This window comes from Bubalus kerabau, chromosome 19, assembly GCF_029407905.1.
Source record: "Bubalus kerabau isolate K-KA32 ecotype Philippines breed swamp buffalo chromosome 19, PCC_UOA_SB_1v2, whole genome shotgun sequence".
Taxonomy (NCBI): domain Eukaryota; kingdom Metazoa; phylum Chordata; class Mammalia; order Artiodactyla; family Bovidae; genus Bubalus; species Bubalus kerabau.
The window spans coordinates 15,050,746-15,069,922 of record NC_073642.1 but is presented as its reverse complement, the minus strand read 5'-3'; the positions used below and the strand labels follow the sequence as shown (position 1 = coordinate 15,069,922).

Sequence of the window (19,177 nt, the reverse complement as noted above, 5' to 3'; positions counted from 1 at the left end):
ATAAAACTGCGCCGAGGCCTGCTGTCTCTTCAGAATGCTCTAACACAGCCATCCCCAACCTTTTTGGCACCAGGGACCAGCTTCATGGAAAACAATTTTTCCATGGAAGTGGGGAGGGGCAAAGTAGTTTTGATTTCACCCACTGCTCACCTCTTGCTGTGCAACCAGGCTCCTAACAGGAACCCCAGTTAGGGTTGGGGACCTCTGGTCTAACTCATCTTTCCCAATAACTCATCTTTTCCCAAAAATTCATCTTTTCCAACTGGCACAAGCCAGTTAGGGTTGGGGACCTCTGGTCTAACTCATCTTTTCCCTAAGAGTTGAGCTCCTCCTGAGCGCCAGCTAACCAATTAACATTAAGATTGCATGCAAGACATAAATGATCCTATAAGGCAATGGGCTTCCCATGTGATGCTAGTGGTAAAGAACCCGTCTGCCAAAGCAGGTTAGACACAAGAGACACAGGTTCAGTCCCTGGATTGGGAGGATTCTCTAGAGGAGGGCACAGCAACCCATCCCAGTATTCTTGCCTGGAGAATCCCAAGGACAGAGGAGCCTGGTGGGCTACAGTCCATAGGGTCACACAGAGTTGGACACAACTGAAGGGACCTCGCACACACGTAAGGCAGCACTGTTATCTCTGTGTTACAGACGAGGAAACCAAGGCTCAGAGAGGTCAACGTCCCCACGGCCGAGGACCGAGGGCTGCCCCAGCACAAACCTCCCTGGAGGGTCACCTTGAACCACCTCATGCCAGCCAAGAGGAAGGCTCCAGTTCTCCGCTCACTCTTTCTGCAAGCTCACGCCACACTCCACTAGAGTCCGCCTCCACTTAACTTTAACATCAGGGAACTCTCTGCCCTTGGTATACATTTTTCTGGAACTTGTTGCTTAACACAGCTCACACATTCCTATTTCAAAGGGATCGGGGCTGACTGCTCATAATAAATGCCTTCTAATAGTAACTCCCTCTGGACACGAGTTGGTTTGGGACAGGCCAGCCTCCATCTCCTCCCTCCTTTGGGCATCTGTATCCTTTGTGAATCCCCCTGCCCCATGGACCCTAGGGGAAGAGGAGGCCTGACCACTGGCCATACCCTCAGTTCCAGGAGTGGACCTGGGACTTAAGTCTGAGTCAAAATCAGTGTATTGCCACCCTAAAGCCGTGACTGGGAGGTTGTGGGGAGTATGTGACTAATCGGAGCCAGTGACCTTTGCTGGTCAGGCAGCAAAGAAGGCAGGGAATCACCCAGGTGAGAGCCACCTCGCCACCTTCTAGAGACGGAAAATATCCTTTTCCGGTAAGCAGTCTCTGAGGTGACCTCTAAAAATGGTTCACCATTCACCTGACCCAAAAACCGCACAAAATCATACAAACCAAGAGGTTCAAATCTTCACGTTCACTTTAAGAACACCTGTGAAACTGCCCGGGCCATGAAGGGTATGCATATCTGGAAAACCACCATGAATGCGATGGGCGTCACTTTAAAGCCGCAATGCGTGTCATTCCAGCGTTACATTGCTAGAGTTGGCAGGCGTGCACCGTCCAAAAAGAGTGCTGAATTTTGGCAGCCCAAGCTCAGAAATGCAGAGAGTGGTGCTGAATTTACAGGTTTAGATGTAGATTCTCTGATCATGGAGCAGGCCCAGGCAAACCAAGCCCCCAAGACGCAGAGCAGGACTTACAGAGCTCAGGGTCGGATCAACCCAAGCTCTCCCTGCCACACGGAGAGGATCCACACTGAAAAAAGAAGAGACTGTCCCTAAACCAGAAGAGGAGGTCGTACGGGAGAAAAAAGATACCCTGGAAGAAACTCAAAAAATAAAAACTTAACAGCCCAGGAATAAATGCCACCAAAAAAAAAAAATGCAAATAAAAGTTTTGTTTTTTTTTTAAAGAAAGGAATGGAAAATAAACCAACACGGCAGAGGACAGACTGGAAGGAGAGACCCTGCTCCAAACCGCCTATGACGCCAGCCCTCCTTGACACCAAGAAACTACCCTCGTTGTCACCGAAGCCCGTCCAGCCAGGGCTTCTGGTCACACACACACAAGGAGTTTGACCGTCCCTGGGTCTCAGAGGAGCGCAAGCACAGCTGTGAGGACAGGCACCACTTCTGATTCTCCCACATTCTAACAAACCTTCAGTGTGAGTAGAATTCTCCCATTTCGTCAAACCCTTTGAAACCGCAGGACCCTTGTTCTGGTCCTAGAGGCAAAGAGCCACACAGATGAAGGGTCTCGGTGACAATGTTGTCCAAGTTTCCGTTCAGGGCTTACCGGTCAACTGGTTTTCCAAGATGACCAACGGCCCCTTCCCACGGGGCTGCTCACCAGCATGCTGGTCTGAGGAAAGGGCAAAGGGGACGCGGCTACAGGGAATCTGAAGCTCCCCGAGGGTGCCCGGGGGCAGTAGGTCAGCCTCCGGGACACAGCTTGAGAGGAGCATCAGGTTCTAGACAGAGGCCTGCGTCAGAGTCAGACTTGGGTTCCTATCCTGGTGTCTCTAGTTACAGACCTGCTTCCTCTGGACCTGGGGCAGCCGTGGGGATGGGGAAGACCAGCAGGAGGGCAGCTTGCCACAACTGCCACAGCACCCGCTGCCCAACAAGGGGGAGACTCAGGGAACAAGGGAGGGAAGTGAGAAATGATGCGGCTGGCCCATGCTCCACAGCACGGCTCCCCGCGGCCGTTGTTTTGCTCTTCCGGTACCAGGTCCACTAAACCAGGAGGCCTCCACAGAGAGACAGCGAAGGGTGGTTTTAAACAAATGCCTATGCTGTGCTTCAGCAAGACTAGAGAAGTTCTAGAAGAGATGAAGGACCCTTCCACTGGGGCCGGAACACACATTTCTAACAAGACAGAGAAGTCCCAATTCCTTTCCTCGGAAATGTAATCCTACAGCCAGAGGGTTTGTTTACTCAAAGGCTCGCTGGACAGCTGCTCAGAAGCTGGTCTCCCCATGCGCCCTGGAGGCTGGGGCGCGAGGGGAGCCCAGAGGACCCGCATGGACAGGAGCCTGCTCACCCCAGCCTCCCCTGCGAAGATACACAGAACAACGCAAGGCCGGGTGGGCTCCTTTGCTGTCAGGAGTTCAGTCTGGGGGCACAGTGATCAGATCCACAGGCCGAGCGTCCAGAGGCTTGACTCCACCTCAGTCCTTCCAACTCCTCTGTCTGGGAGCCTCTGGCCAAGTCCTCACCTTGAACCTGAATTTCGTATCCACGTTGACCACCTGCCAAGCGCCGCTGGGGTTCCAGGAGCAGATCTCACCACAGTGGGGGAAGACTGCGGGAGACAGGGGGAAGACCCGTGGGAGGGAGGCATGGAGTGAGCTCACATTTCCTTCTGGAACGATATTCTACCACTGACCGAGGTGACGGCGCACAACTCTGTGAATGTACTACAAAACCACGATCTGGGCACTTTAAATAAGTGAACTGAAAGGCATGTGACAACTTACGAAGCTGTCATTAAAAACAGGGGAAAGACAGGGACTTCCCTGGTGGTTCTGTGGTTGAGAATCCACCTTGCAATGAAGGGGATGCAGGTTCAATCCCTGGTCGGGGAACCAAGATCCCACGCGCCTCGAGGCAACTAAAGCGCCTGCTCTGCAGCTGCTGGAGCCCACACGCTCTGGAGCCCGTGGGCCACAACTAGAGCATCCCTGCGCCGCCAGAGTGTCCTGCACGACGCAAGGAAGAGCTGTGCGCCGTAGTTAAGAGCTGACCAACCAAATAAATAAATATTTTTTTAAAATAACAGGAAAGATAGATATATCTGTATGCATGCGTGTCTGCCACATTCATTCATTTCTGTATTTATAAAGTCTCTCTCAAAAGAGTCCCAAGAAACTGACAGCATCCGGAGAAGGAAGCTGGGTGGCCCAGGGGCAGGGCTGGGAAGGAGACTGTTCACTATGCACGCTGGCTCCCCATGAATTTCAAGCCATGTGAATATATGAGCTATTTTTAAAACACATAAACAAGTAAATACAATTCAAAGGCAGTAATTCAGGTAAAGATGTAAACAGGCCAGGGGTGTGTCAGGCCCGCCTCTGGGGCAGGAGACCCTTTCCCTGGAGAGGCCCATAGCCCGCCCCACCACGGCCCCGTCCTACCCAGAGGCTGCCCGCCGCCTCCTGCTCACCTGCTGACATGAGGGCCCGAACCCAGAATCTCTGGCCTCTCCTCCACCCGAGCTGTGCCCGCTGTGAAGCCCAGGAAAGTCAACAGCTCTATGGCCCAAGGGCCGGCTTCCTGCTGAAACCACACTACTTGTTCCAAGGAACACGCCACCTTTGACATTTGGAAAATTAATAAAGAAGATGGAAACAGAATGTGTAAGGGAGAGGCCGAATCGAGCAGCTGCTGAGAGTCAGCTGCCCGCCTCCGTGCCGGGCCAAAGCTTCCGAGGCCCTGAGGACACAGGCCTTCCCTGTTTGTAACGCTTTTGGCCGCGCTGGGTCTCCGCCGCAGGGCAATCGTGTGGGCTTCAGTGGTCGTGGCATGCGGGCTTAGGTGCACGTGGGATTTTAGTCACCGGACCAGGGATCGAACCTGCGTCGACCACAGTGGCAGGCAGACCCTCAACCACCGGGCCCCCAGGGAAGTGCCCAACCTCCGACCTCTGCCCTACATCTTCTCCCTCCGGACGTGACATAACTGAGCCTTCCCTAGACAGCCATGCAAGCTTGGAGAAAGGACATGACCCCAAACCCACTTTCCAGCCCCACCAGGGTGGGAAGAAGCAGGTGTAGGAGAGACAGCCACAACAGTGCCTGTATCCCAAGAAGGGGCAACGGCCTGGCATCAACCCTGGGCTCAGTGGCAAACCCAAGGCTGGGGAAGTGAAAAGGGAAGTTACTCAGTCATGTTGACTCTTTGCAGCCCCAGGGACTGTAGCCCGCCAGGTTCCTCCATCCATGGGATTTCCCGGGCAAGAATACTGGTGTGGGTTGCCATTTCCTCCTCCAGGGGATCTTCCTGACCCAGGGATCGAACCTGGGTCTCCCGCACTGCAGGTAGACTCTTTACCGTCTGAGCCACCAGGGAAGGCTGGGACTGGGGGACAATTCCCGATCACTGGCCTCCTCCCCTTACTGCCTGGGGCGCGGCCCCCAAGCTCTGCCCATCACCTTTCTTTGAAAGCGGCTTAAACCGAGCCCAGGCCCAGGGTGATCTGAATCTCACCTGGCTCCGCTCCAGAGAGGCAACTTGAGGCTCTCGGTCACATGAGACAAAAGCAGCGAGAGCTTCAGGGCCTCAGTCAGCCCAGCGATAACAGGGCTCCGGCCAAGCCCTCCAGAATGCAGGTGTTCCAGAGCCTTCCGGGTACAGGAGCATCGGTGTCAGGCCCGACCCCTGACCTGAGGCCTCCCCTCCCCACCTCACGGGGCTCTCTGCTCCAGTGCCAGCACCCAGCCAGGACGAATGACGCAATGCCCCGGAGCCCGAGGGCACAGGAAAGCAGTGAAGCCAGCCAGCGCAATGTAAACAGACATCGGCAGCCAGCCTCCGCCTCGGAGGCAAGTAGACACAAAGATTGGGTCTCGGCAAACCCAGATGAGATGGGATCGCGCCTGCCCAGCTCCCCACCCCCGCACACCATTATTCTCCCTCGTTATAGGGGCCGTGTGTTTCCATAAATATTCCCATCTGTTGAAAAAAGCAGATGAAGTCCCAATTTGAAGTGTTCTCAATTATCTCAGTTGTTAAAAACACTGTGTGTTTATGTGGAATCTAAAAGAATGACACAGATTAGCTTATTTACAAAACAGAAATAAATTCACAGACTTAGAAAACAAACCGTTACCAACAGGGAATTATATTCACTATAGTAAGTCCCCTACGTATAAACAGGTTCCATTTCAAGAGCACGTAAGTCCAATTTGTTCATAAGTCCAACAAAGTTAGCCTCAGTACCCGACTAATACAATCGGCTATATAGCCCTGTACTGCAATAGGTTTATAATACTCTTCACACAAATAATACATCAAAAACTAACACAAAAGATAAAGAAAACATTTTTAATCTTACAGTGCAGGACCTTGAAAAGTACAGCAGTACAGTACAACAGCTGGCACTCGGGGGCTGGCACGGAGTGAACGGGCCAGAAGAGTTCCTGATGGAGGAGGGAGAGGAGGTGGGAGATGGCAGAGCTGAAGGGTCGTCGGCAACAGGAGACGGAGGCCAAGCTGCCGTGTCCCTCACGCCCAATGTGACTGGACATGCAAATGCACGCTTGCATTTTAGAAAGTTTGCAACTTGGTTCATATATAGGGGACTTAGTACCTTGTGATAATCTATAACAGAAAAGAATCTGGAAAAGAACATATATATGCGTGTGTGTGTGTATGTATAACTAAATCACTTTTCTGTACGCCTAAAACATTTCAAATCAACTCTAACAAAAATCAAAAACGTTGTGCTGATCAAAACAAAACACAAAAACATACCCGTGGGCCATAGGTCTGCAACCTCTGACTTAAGTCTCCTGACCACGGTTTAGCTGGACCTGGGTGCCACATATGAGTGGTGAAGAACAATACAGTTAAAATCATGGGCCCAGAGAGGTGGACTGATATGCTTGGTCAGCTGAGGTCTGGGATCTGCTCAGCAGCAGCTCCATCACCATGTAGAGGAGCTGGTCGTCACCTGTACAGCTGAGCAGTTCCTTTCCTTTCCTGGCACCATCCCTGAGGGATTAACAAAGTTGACACCATCCTCAGCTGAGCCCAAAACCCGCCTGGAGCCCCGAAGGCCCAGTGTTCCTGGGGCTTCCATTCACACAGGACCAGAGGCAACGCAGGCCAGCAAACTCCAACCAGCTCAACAACGGGCCTTGAGGTTCTTCTTCATAACACCTCAGGGTTACTCCTCCACCCCCTTCCCTTTCCTTCCCCCGGTCCCTGAGGGACAGATCCACCTCTTGTTCATCCCAGAAAAAAGAAGCATAACCCGGTCTGACCTATTTGAGGAGTCATGTGAAATGCGGTAACAGCAAATGTCCCAAGACCTGCTCCTCCCTCCAGCTCCCAGGTGTGTTTGCAAAGGGTTGGGTCCACTCTGCCCACATGGAAGGTGCCAGGCGAGGGCAGTGAGGCTAAAGGCGGGGGAGGAAGCCCCTCAGGGCAGCTCCACTGGTTCACAGGCAGCATGAGGACCAGGAGGGACTCTCTGGTGGACCCAGGGGGCCCAAACACAGCCCAGAAATTCAGGGGTCGCTGTGCTCACGACACACGTCTTAAGTGACCCTCTCAGCACCCCTGTGCCCCTAGCATGCCGCAGTGGGTCAGCCGTTGCCATCACAAGCCCCGCTCAGGGCCAGCCACTTCTCAAGGGCACTCCCAACCTCTCCACCCCAGGCCGAGACATCCAGCTGCATGGCTGGCATTTCTGGGCATTTCTGTCTCCCTCTTTCTCACCGAGGCTTCTCCCCTGCCAGACCACCCCTTCACCAAGGTGGGGAGGATGTTGCATCAGATATCAGACCCCTGGGACCCCCTGGTGGTCCAAGGACTGAGCGTCTGCCTTCCAAAACAGGCGACCCAGGTTCCATCCCTGGTCTGGAAACATGCCACACGCCGCAGAGCAACTAAGCCTGTGCCCCGCAACAACTGAAGCCCGCACGGTCTAGCGTCCACGCTCGGCAACAAGAGAAGCCACAGCAGTGAGGAGCCCACACACTGCAATGAAGACCCAGCACAGCCATAAATAAATCCATAAAGAAAGAAAGAAATCAGACTCCTGTCCTTCACCAGCCTCACGGCTGTGAGCAAGACACTCCATCACCCTGCACCTTGATCTACTCATCTGTTAAACGGGATTCAGACAGTACACTCCGAGGAATGAGGCAACGTGAAATGTGTGACACGGAGCCTGGTACACAGTAAGGGTTTAATATTAGCTGCTATTATTATTACTGTCACCATGATTCCCAAGCGATCGTGTTCACAAACGCTGTCCACCCCAAAACCTGCCCGGCCAGCTGGTCCTAAAAGACCCTCTGCCTCTCCTCCCACCCCATCAAGTCCTAATCCTCCTCCCTTCTCCCCACATGCCTTTCCCTGACCCCTGCATCCCCCATCAAAGTCCCTGGGGCTTTGATAGGTCCTTTTGCAACTTATCAAGTACTGCTTTTGACACATGACTCCCTACAGAATTGGACTGTTTCTTACCTGCCAAGGAAAATCACACAAAGGCATTATCCCATCTCCCAAACTGAACTGGAAACTCCTCACCTTGACTGTTTCTTCCGCACCTTCTAATCTTCCAGTGAAAGTGTAAGCGTTAGTCACTCAGTCGTCCAACTCTTTGAGACCCCATGGACTGTACCTCTGTCCACAGAATTCTCCAGGCAAGAGTGGGTTGCCATTTCCTTCTCCAGTCAGTCTCATTAAACACACTGGAAGGATCTCTCCATCCACTCAGCCGTGCTCTCTGCTGGATCCTTAGCTGAGCTTCGGGGAGAACCAAAAGACCGGGCTAAAGCCAAGCACACCACATCTGAGCATCAGCACACCTGGGCTAGAGCTTTCCTCTTCCAACAAACTCACTGAGTGAGCTTAACAAACCCTTCCCATTTCTGGGCCTCAGTTTCCTCATCTGTACTATGGGTAGAAGGAGCAAGACTAGTGGAGCTCTGAGTGCAAAGAAGCCCCACATCCAAGAGGTTACAAGGCCCCGAGGCCCTCCCAGGCCTGAGGAGCCCTGTCCAGGCTCTTCCACGGCCCCTCTTCTGCTCCACACCTGCCAATGAGAAGGGACTGCCTTCTCCCTGCACCCTGGGGATGAAATCTGGATTCCTGGCAGATCGCCTCAGATTAAATACAGATCTTTAAAAGTGAAACCATGCCAACATGATTCTCAATTCATGGTTCCAGAATTTCCCTTTGTAAATAGAACCAAAACATCAGTCATAAAACTAAAATTCCACTCACAACCCATGAAACCTTCTCTGCTTAAATCCTGGAGGGCTTCCCTCCTGAGACACTCTCCTTACAGAATTTCCTGCAGACATTGACACTGGAGACCCCCACCCCACCCCTACTTGTGCCCCGCCATACCTCAAGAAGAGCCTGTGATGGCAAAGCCCCCAGACTCAATGGGTACATGGACATCAGAGCTTATGAGCAAAGCCAGCTAATCTGGAGGGCTCAGGTTTAAATTAAAGAGGGATTTTCGTCCCTTTCCAATTTGATAGAAGAACTCAGTGGCAGGTCCTGGGGCCCCACAGGCCTGTTAATAAGGACAGTCATGAGGCACTCCTTCCCCAGGGAAATTCAGTAGTACGGGGGGACAGACCCCTATGTGAGGTCCTCAGTGTCCAGGGAAGCTCACACAGGCTAAAGAGTCACCAGTTTCATTTCTGAAAGGCTCAGAAGCAGATGCACCTGTCTGATGATTCTGGCCATATGGCTGAATCCTCATTTACTGGCAGAAGCAAGACCGAAAGGTTGGGCATAAGTTACGTCTGCTTTCCAAATCATTTTTTCAATATAATAGGAGACACCTGGCTGCTCAAAGGAGAGCCAGGGACTTGATAGACCCAGTCTCACTGCAAATACCCCAACAGCCCTGAGCAGCAGGGACTTTAATTAGCACTGGGAAGCAGAAGCCCAGAAAAGTTAGGTCACCTGCTGACGGAGACTGCCAGGAGGTGCCCGCCTGCACTATTGGCATCAGGGGCTGGCACTGGTGGGCGGCTCTGTCCTGGGCACTGGAGAATGCCCACCAGCAGCATCTCTGGCCACAAAATGCCCCCTCCCCAAGTCATGACAACCAAAAACGTCCCCAGAAATTGCCAGATGATTTGAATTTGGGAGATAAAATAGACATATTTTGGTCTATAGACACATTTGTTCATTTGGGGCCAAAGATCCAAGGCAGGTAGAATCCACCCCAGGAAAGAAACTCTGAGAGCCCTATTCCTCCCACATGCAGAGCTTTCCAGTGCTGTGTTAGTTTCTACTGCACAGCACAGCAAGCCAGTCATGTGCACACCTGTACCCCCTCTTTCTCTAATCTCTTCTCATTCAGGTCACCACAGAGCAGTAAGCACACTTCTCAGCACTGTCTGCACTGCACAGCGGGCTCTCGTCAGTGATCTCAGCACTGTGTACGCTGCACAGCGGGCTCTCGTCAGCGCTCTCTTCTCGGCACTGTCTGCACTTCACAGCGGGCTCTCATCAGCAATCTCTTCTCAGCACTGTCTGCACTGCACAGCAGGCTCTGATCAGCGATCTCCTCTCGGCACTGTCTGCACTGCACAGCAGGCTCTCACCAGTGCTCTCGTCTCAGCACTGTCTGCACTGCACAGCAGGCTCTCATCAGTGCTCTCTTCTCAGCACTGTCTGCACTGCACAGCAGGCTCTCACTGGTGGTCTCGTCTCAGCACTGTCTGCACTGCACAGCAGGCTCTCACTGGCGCTCTCTTCTCGGCACTGTCTGCACTGCACAGCAGGCTCTCACCGGTGCTCTCGTCTCAGCACTGTCCACACTGCACAGCAGGCTCTGATTGGCGCTCTCCTCTCAGCACTGTCTGCACTGCACATCAGGCTCTCATGAGTGATCTCGGCACTGTCTGCACTGCACAGCAGGCTCTCATCAGTGCTCTCTTCTCAGCACTCTCTGCACTGCACAGCGGGCTCTCATCGGCGATCTCCTCTCGGCACTGTCTGCACTGCACATCAGGCTCTCATGAGTGATCTCGGCACTCTCTGCACTGCACAGCGGGCTCTCATCGGCGATCTCCTCTTGGCACTGTCTGCACTGCACAGCAGGCTCTCACCGGCGCTCTCTTCTCGGCACTGTCTGCACTGCACAGCAGGCTCTGACCGGCACTCTCTTCTCGGCACTGTCTGCACTGCACAGCAGGCTCTGACCGGCACTCTCTTCTCGGCACTGTCTGCACTGCACAGCAGACTCTCATCGGCACTCTGTTCCATTCTGCTGTTGCTGTTGTCAGTCGCCCAGCCGCGTCTGGCTCTTTGGGGCCCAGGGACCACAGCACTCCAGATGATGACGGTGCCTCAGCACCTCCCGCAGTTTGCCCAAGTTCATGTCGATTCTTTCGGGGATGCCATCCAGCCATCCCATCCTCTGATGGCCCTCTTCCCCTTCTGCCCTCAGTCTTTCCCAGCATCAAGGACGTTTATACCATGTGTAAAACAGAGGCTATTATACAGAACATCAATAGTGTATATATGCCAGCCCCAATCTCCCGATTCCCCCCACCTCCCTTTCCCCTCTTTGGTGTCCATACATTCATTCTCTTCGTTCTCTTCATCTGTGTCTCTATTTCTGCTCTGTAAATAAGATTGTCTTTGCCAATTTTTTTCAGATTCCACATATATGCATTACTATACTACATTTGTTTTTCTCTTTCGAACTTACCTCACTCTGGATGACAGTCCCTTTTTTAACTTGGTGGAGATCTCAATCAAGGGCATGCTCCCTCCCTTCTCTGCTTTTAATCTGGATTTTTGCTGGGTTAGATTTATTTAACACTTCCTTCACTGTGGTGTATAAAATTAAACACCCATGGGAACTGGATGAAAGTACAAACTTCCAGCAAGACCAGTAAGTCCTGGGGATGGAACGGGTACCATGGCAAGACCAGTAAGTCCTGGGGATGGAGCGAGTACCATGACTATAGCTAACACTGCTGTGTGATAGACAGGCAAGTTGCTAAGACCACAGAATTCCTCATCACCAGGAAAAAGAAAACTATCTCTTTTCCTTTTGGGGGATCTATCAGAGATGATGGATGTTAACTATGTTTATTGTGGTCATCATTTCATAATGTACATAATCAAGTCATTATGCTGTCCATGGAAACTTACACAGTGTGGTATGTCTGTGTTATCTCCACAGAACTGGAAAACAAGCAAAAAAGGAAATTACTCTGCAAAGAAAAACTAAGATAGATATGTTTCACAGCTATCACTCTTCCCTTAATTCAAAGCTTTAACCAAGCAATTAAAAAGGACCTCCTGATAAACAAGGTACAGCACAGGGAACTATTTTCAATAGCCTATGATAAACCATATGGAAAAGAGTAGGATAAAGAATATCTATGTGTATAACTGAGTCATTTTGCTGCACAGCAGTAATTAAACACAACATTGACAATCATAGTTCAATAATTTTTTTTAAAAAATGACCTCCTGGTGCTACACAAGCACCACAAACCCAAAGTCATAAAAAGGGGTTTAACTTTGTAACCAAGGCCCTGCCCAAAACTCCAACTTATTAAAATAATATTTATACACTAATGAGCAATAACTAAAAACATTTCAGAATACTTGCCCCCAAATCTTGAAAGTATTAAGCTTCTATATTTTCTCTTAAATAACTTTCATTCTCTGGACAAACAATGGGAGATGTGGGGATCCCAGGAGAAGCAGGAAATGTTCTGGCTCCTTTTCAAAGACCTGGCTTAGTAATTAACTAAGCTCCCGTGGTTCCAGCGTCTTCAGGCTCTGATGGCGTGTATCTTTGCCATTGATCCAAGTGCGACAGCTGGGTAATATCAGATCACCTAGAATTTGTCTTCCTCCTCATCCCCCAGGAAGCACCAAAACAAACCCTCCTTTCAGATAAGATGATTTTACAGAGCTTTTGAAATAAGGGTGTGGGCAGGCAGCCAACAGAGATCTGGGAGAAACCTGGCCTGGCAAGAGAGCCGGGAGCTTCCCAGGATGAGGAAAGGAGAGTCATGGTTTCAGGTGGCACTCTGTGACTTGTCTCCACCTCGTTCATAAGACACCAGAGAGTAAAGTCAGATTCCCCCTGGCTCTCAGAGGGTAGAGCCTGATCTCAGAGAGCATGGGGCGGGGGAGGGCAAATGGTTCTGATCAGCAGCTACTGGGCTTTACACGCATTATCCCCAAGTCCATGCAACCCCATGAGATGCTTCCTAACATCCAAACCCAGAGGAGTTTTCTACTTCCTAAACACAGCTTCTTTGTTGATTTCCTTCCAGCTCTCATAACCATGTAACCAGTAACAGACCCAGGAAGGCTGGCCCTACTGCGAGCCAGGCAGAACTGCACACACACACACACACACACACACACACACACACACACACATACACACATACACATACGAAGATACCCTCACCAACGGGCACTAAAACTGCCTTTCCCTCCTCCAAGTTTGTCTCCAGTCTTAAAATAGTTTTCCATAATGATTCCAATACATGAAAAAGCTGTAAATGATTCTGTAGATGGGACATCAGATTGATTAATATGTATGGGAAATAAATTTAATTATAAAAAGAATATGTATGGGAAGAGACGGCGGCTCAACCTCAGGAAGAAGTGGAGATCTGCAAAAACAAGCAGAGAGATACCGAGTCATACCCGGGAAAGGACAGATGAGAAAAGAGAGCAGCTAAGAGGTCTGGCTAAGATAGCAGACCCCAAAAGTCCTCACTACCAGGAAAAAAATCAATTTTTTTTAAACATTAGAAAGTCAGATAATACTAAGTGTCAGATATGATGGGAGGATCTGAGAGCCCCAGATACTGAGGGTGGGAGGGTAAGCTGATAAATCCTCAAGGAAGCCAAGTAAAAGCACCCCTGGGACCCAGAAGCCCCACTGCAAGGGGTCCACCCCACACTCTTACACAGGTCCTCAGGAGAACACATTTAAAGGGGCAGCAGACAGTTGAGTGCACAGAGAGAAAATGAATAAATGTCCGCTGAAAGGAAATTCAGACAATGTAGAAATACATCATAAACAATAAGTACATAATAAATAAATGATAAAGAATCATGGTGACATAGAGAACAGATGTGTGCACGCATCAGGGGAAGGAGAGTGTGGGACGAATTGAGAGAGTAGCATTGAAACATATACATTACCATGTGCAACACAAGACAGCCAGTGGGAGACTGCTGTGTAACACAAGGAGCTCAGCCCAGCGCTCTGTGACAACGTAGAGGGCTGGGGTGGGGTGGGGGGTAGGAGGGAGGTTCAAGAGGGAGGAGACACATGTATGCCTAAGGCTGATTCATGCTGACGTACAGCAGAAGCCAACACAACATTGGAAAGCAATTACCCCCTAATTAAAAAAAAAATTTAAGTATCTCCCACAGTCACATGTGTACACAAAAAAATTTCTTTGCACATTCATATATATATATATAATTTATCTATTTGATGAGATCATACTACACATAGTTTTAGTAACCTGTTCCACTTAACAGTATATAGTGTTAGACCAACATCATTTTTCACGGCTGCACAGTATTCCATTATAAAGACTACCATAATTTGTATAATCAACTGTTAGATACCAAGCTTACTTAAACATTTTCACTATTAAACAGAACTGCTCTGAACTTCATTGATCACGCATCTTTGCTTCCTCTTTGAAGTAATAAAATTTGAAGCAAAGAATATATATCGCAGTAAAAAAATGTGTGTACCTTAGAAATGGAATTGCTTGATTAAAAGTATATACCTTTCTTTGCTTCTAAGTTTAACAGTTTCCTTGGATGCACATTCTTTCTGCTGTCTGGTAAAGTGACTCCTTCAGGGAAAACAGACACATGGGCTAGGGTTCTATATAACCAATAACACGTACTACACTCTCCCCCTCTTCGTATCCATCGTCATGGAAATGGTGGCCCCCATCCAGACAAACTCCTACCTTACAGGCTCCCTGCACCAGCCACACAGCTCATCACAGAGACATTCTGGGAAGTACCAACAGGCAAAATACTCTGGGGTCCATTCATTTGCTAAAAATATCCGTATTAGATGCCAGCTTGTGCTTGGAGCCCCAGGAGGCGTTAGAGAGGCACAAATGAGTACGGGCCAGTCTTGCTCTTAAGAGCCCTCCACCTGGGACGTCCAGTGACGCTCTTGACCCCAAGTAAAAAATTCAAATCTCAAGTGTGCTCTGGGAGCACTGGGGGGCCCTGGCTAGGGGGCTTCTCAGAGGAGGTGACACCCAGGCAGTCAAACAGCAGTGAGCTGGTCACAACGTCTTGACAGCGGAGGGGACTTGATGCAGATGATCAGAGTGACATGTGGAGCTAGGGCCACAAGATGCCCCTGGAGGACACCTGGACGTAAAGCAGGGCTGGGGCAGCCGGCAGAGCTGAGATGGAGGCTTGAGAGGGAGTGGGACCCCAGGTACGAAAAGCCAGCTGGTAGGTACACTAAGGAGCCCGTGCCTGCGGGGATGGGAGGGCAGAAGGGTGAGAACAAAGAAGGAGGACGCATGGAGTGGAGACAAGGCTGGCTGTGGGGACACCAGCCTGAAGGACACTGCGTGACTCTAGAGACAGAGCAAAGTGAGCCGGAAGCACCGGCAGGTTCAGTGGGGGGGGGGGGGTGCGCCCTGGGGTGGGGGTTGTGGCCCAGGTGAGACGATGCAGGGAGACTGGGGGCAGAATGGCCAGGACGCGTTCACTGCAGGCAAAGGAGCTAGGAGGATGTCCACCCAGGGCAACAGGCCTTCAAAAAGCCTGATGAAAGCAGCCTGCAGGGGCCCATGGAAAGGTCACAGTATATACCCTGGGCTTGTAATGTTCTAGAATCTACTGTATAACTTAGCACACACTCCCCGGGCTTCCCTGGTGGTTCAGACAGTAAAGAATCCGCCTACAATGCAAAAGATCCAGGTTCAATCCCTGGGTCGGGAAGATCCCCTGGAGGAGGGCATGGCAGCCCACTCCAGTATTCTTGCCTAGAGAATCCTCATGGACAGAGGAGCATCATGGGCTACAGCCCATGGGGCCGCAAAGAGTCAGACACAACTGAGAGACTAACACTGTCACCGAGATGCAATTTTCCTCTCTGCCAAGGAGCACGTGGGGCCGGACTGTCTACCATCAAGGCCTTTCCCAGCTGTCCGATGCTATAAAGTTCCCCTGCACATCAGATCCGGGGTGCCAGCTGTCCCCGCTGGAAACTCGACCCTGCAAGAAGGCCATAACGGCCTCTCCTGAGAAGTCGGACCCTCTCTCCACAGTCGGCTCACTGGCCAGCAAGGGCCCGTCCTCTCCAGCTCAGACGCACACCCTCACATCTGGCCACAGGCTGCTGAGTGTTCTCCCCCCTCTCCTGGGTAATAAGGAGCAGACTGGCAAAATAGTTCAAATACCTTCTGAAAAAGTACACCGCCTTGTGGGCTGGGCGGCCTATTTTGAGCAAAATGTTTCAAACCCCCAGGCTCAGAGCTGCTCTGGGGCATCCATGTTCAATGTAACCGAGTGATTGGGAAGGCCGTAAAGGATGACGGCCGCATCTGATGATGGCCAGGCCGTGCCTGGGCACAGAACGGGACGTGCCCACCCTCCAGGACCGTCTGCTGAGCGGGGGAGCCATCAGCCTGACGTGAGAAGGGCCATCTGGAGGATGAACAAGGTTGGGGCTGGGGGTGGCCAGAAAGGGAAGTGAGCTCCTGGCCCCTATGTGCAGGAAAACGACCCAGAGGAAGGGACGTGGGAGCCGGGCCCTGGTGGCCGCGTGCAGTCACGGCAAGTGTGCGGCAGGGACAGGCCCAGGAGCGGAAAATCCACAAGCTGGCAGCCAGGAATGTAAGGAGAGAAGCGACAGGCAGTCCAGAGGATGGGCGGATGGCCTCAAGGTGCTCCGGGGCTAATTTCAAGGCGCCCGAATGCCACACCCAGGTAGTGGCTACAGGGAGCCACTGAACTTTGCAAGCAGAGGAAGGAGGGCAGGGGGACGATGGGGTGCAGAGGGGATCAGGGGATCAGCACAGAGAGGAACAATGTGGCTGGAGCCAGGAGAGGGGAGGAGAGGGGATGGGGGAGGGGAATGTGGGTCCACAGCGCTCCCTTCTCCATTTTTTCAGGACCACAGGCATATTTAATCCCGTGGACCCACAAAGAAACACCTTGCCTCCAAGTCACACAGCAACCAGCAGCAAACCTCAAGGGAGAGCTCCCAGACCTGCCTTTGCAGATCTGGTTTCTGCTCCTGCTCTGAAAATGCTCGCAAACCCCTGGCCCCAAACCTCCAACAGCTGATCAAACACCCAAGCACTCTGTGTAAACTCAGAAGGGGAGGGAACAGGCCGTGACAAACTGACACGCAGACGCCCAGATTTCCGGGAGGCCCGCCTGAGTAACAGGATACATTTGGTTCATTTCCTGCAAAACTAGAATTTCCCAGCCATGGGGGGAAACGCAGCCCTCCCTGCATTGCCTGTAGCCCTCTCCAGCTCCCTACTCCAGACAGTCTTCCTAATATCCCACTTTCTCCCTGAACTTGAGAAACCCACAACAGCCTCTCTAAGATCTCTCACATCCCTGCGAATCTTCACTGCAATAGCTCTTTCAGGCACAGAGGTAGGCAGAAAGTTACTGATGTCACCAAGGGCCGCCAAACATCCTGGAGCCCAGCTCCAACTCTCTGGCTCAAAAAAGTGGGCCTCCAACAGGTATCCTGGAATCAGCCCACCCAATAGACACTGCTTCTTTTGGTAGCAGAACCAATGAAAAGAAAAAAAGCAGGTGGCACCTCAGGGACCCTCAAAGGAAACAGAGGGTGGGGCAGCAAGATGGGTAAGGTGGACCTGGATTATAATCCTACTTCCACCATTGAGTTTACTTGGATAAGCCACCTTGCCTCTCCGGAAAATTTTTCATCTGTGAAATGGGTATAAAAATAAAATCTGCGTAAGGCTGTCAGAATTTGAAGCGCTATTGTTACTGTTAAGCATTAGTGAAAAGTTAAAAGGAATTCAATATTTTATATACGTATAATTTTACGTATACATATGCATGTATTACGGGCTTCCCTGGTGGCGCTAGTGGTAAAGAATCCACCTGCCGATGCGGGAGACATAAGAGCCACGGGTTCAATCCCTGGGTCGGGAAGATCCCCTGGAGGAGGGCATGGCCAACCACTCCAGTCTTCTTGCCTGGAGAACTCCATGGACAGAGGAGCCTGGTGGGCTACAGACCATGGGGTCGCAAAGAGTAGGACACGACTGAGTGGCTGATCACATATCTATACATATACATATGGATATATTTATCGTTCAAACAGGAGAAAATTCTGGTGTGCAAGAGGGAAAAAGCCTGCGGGGCAGGGCCGGGAGTCCCGGGGTAGCACAAATGCAACCAGGCACCTGGGCCGGAGCGTCTGATGTGCGCGCGGATGCCGAGGGCGCGCGGTGACAGCGGGGCAGCGGGGCGGCGGGGCGGCGGGGCGGCGGGGCGGGCTGGCCCGCGGAGCTGCAAAGGGGCGGCGGACCCACCTGAAGACTCGCAGCAGCAGGCAGGCGATGAGGAAGGCGGTGAAGGCGCACGCCACGATCACGGCCGCCTTCAGGGTGGGCAGGTCGCGGAGCAGGCTGGAGATGCGGGTCACCAAGGCGTCGCCGCTGCTGTTGGAGCCGCCGCCGCCGCCGCCCGCCGCCTCCACGGACCCGGTGCCGGTGGCGTTCCCGGGCCCTGGGCCGGGCGGCGGCCGCGGCTGGCGCTCGGCTCCGGGCTGCGGAGGGGCGGCGGACTGGGCTCTGCTGGCGCGGGCGGCGGGCGCGTCCAGGAGCGCGAGCAGGAGCAGCAGCGGCAGCAGCCGCGCGGGAGGCGGCGCGGCGCGCATGGTGCGGGCCGGCGGCGCGGAGGCCGGGCTGGGCGCGCGCGGCGGAGCCCCGAGTCCCGCAGCGGCGCCGAGGCCTGCCCCGGGTCCTCCCGCGGCGGAGCCCGGCGGCTGCGCGGTGCTTGGCAGGAAGCTGCGGCGCCCGGAAGAGTCCGCGCCGCCCGCGGCCGCGGCCGCCGCAGCCACCAACACGTTGCACCGAGTCATTCGACGGGCCGCGGCCCCACGTGGGCGGGGCAGGCCACCAGGCCGGGTGCGAGCTGCACTGTTCCCCCGGGGACATGGGACACACTGGGAGAAGTAGCAGTCGCCAGGAGCTGTGCTGCACGTTACACATTTTATCTGTTTGATATCATCACCCCCCTTAGGAGACAGGTATTGCTGTTACCCTTCTTTAAGAGCTGATTTAGCTCCCAGCAACTCAGGTTGTGCCAGACAGAGAATCAAAGACTCCATTCTACAGATGCGGAAACCTAAGCCTCCGAAGTGAATGAAGTGTGCGGCCGAATGCCCTGTGCACTGTGTATATGTATAGTTCAGCGTCTCCCCAATTGACTTCTTTTTCCCTATGAGTTTCTTATC

The 19,177-nt window shown here is 52.3% G+C and overlaps 1 protein-coding gene across 3 annotated transcripts in view; it reads right to left on the bottom strand.

Moving 5' to 3' along the window:
- The window catches only part of FAM174B (family with sequence similarity 174 member B), a 40,659-nt gene extending 21,863 nt beyond the window's left edge, over positions 1-18,796 (bottom strand). Inside the window, exon 1 of one of the 3 annotated variants that reach the window (XR_008705238.1) lies at positions 18,252-18,787. Coding sequence is in view for 2 of the 3 variants with exons in the window: in XM_055555580.1 (XP_055411555.1) it covers positions 18,252-18,598 (347 nt within the window). In the remaining variant the exon portion in view is untranslated. Of the gene's footprint in view, positions 1-18,251 lie in introns of all 3 variants that reach the window. The other 2 variants (XM_055555580.1, XM_055555581.1) reach the window with 2 other exon arrangements.
- Positions 18,797-19,177: the final 381 nt, after the last annotated feature.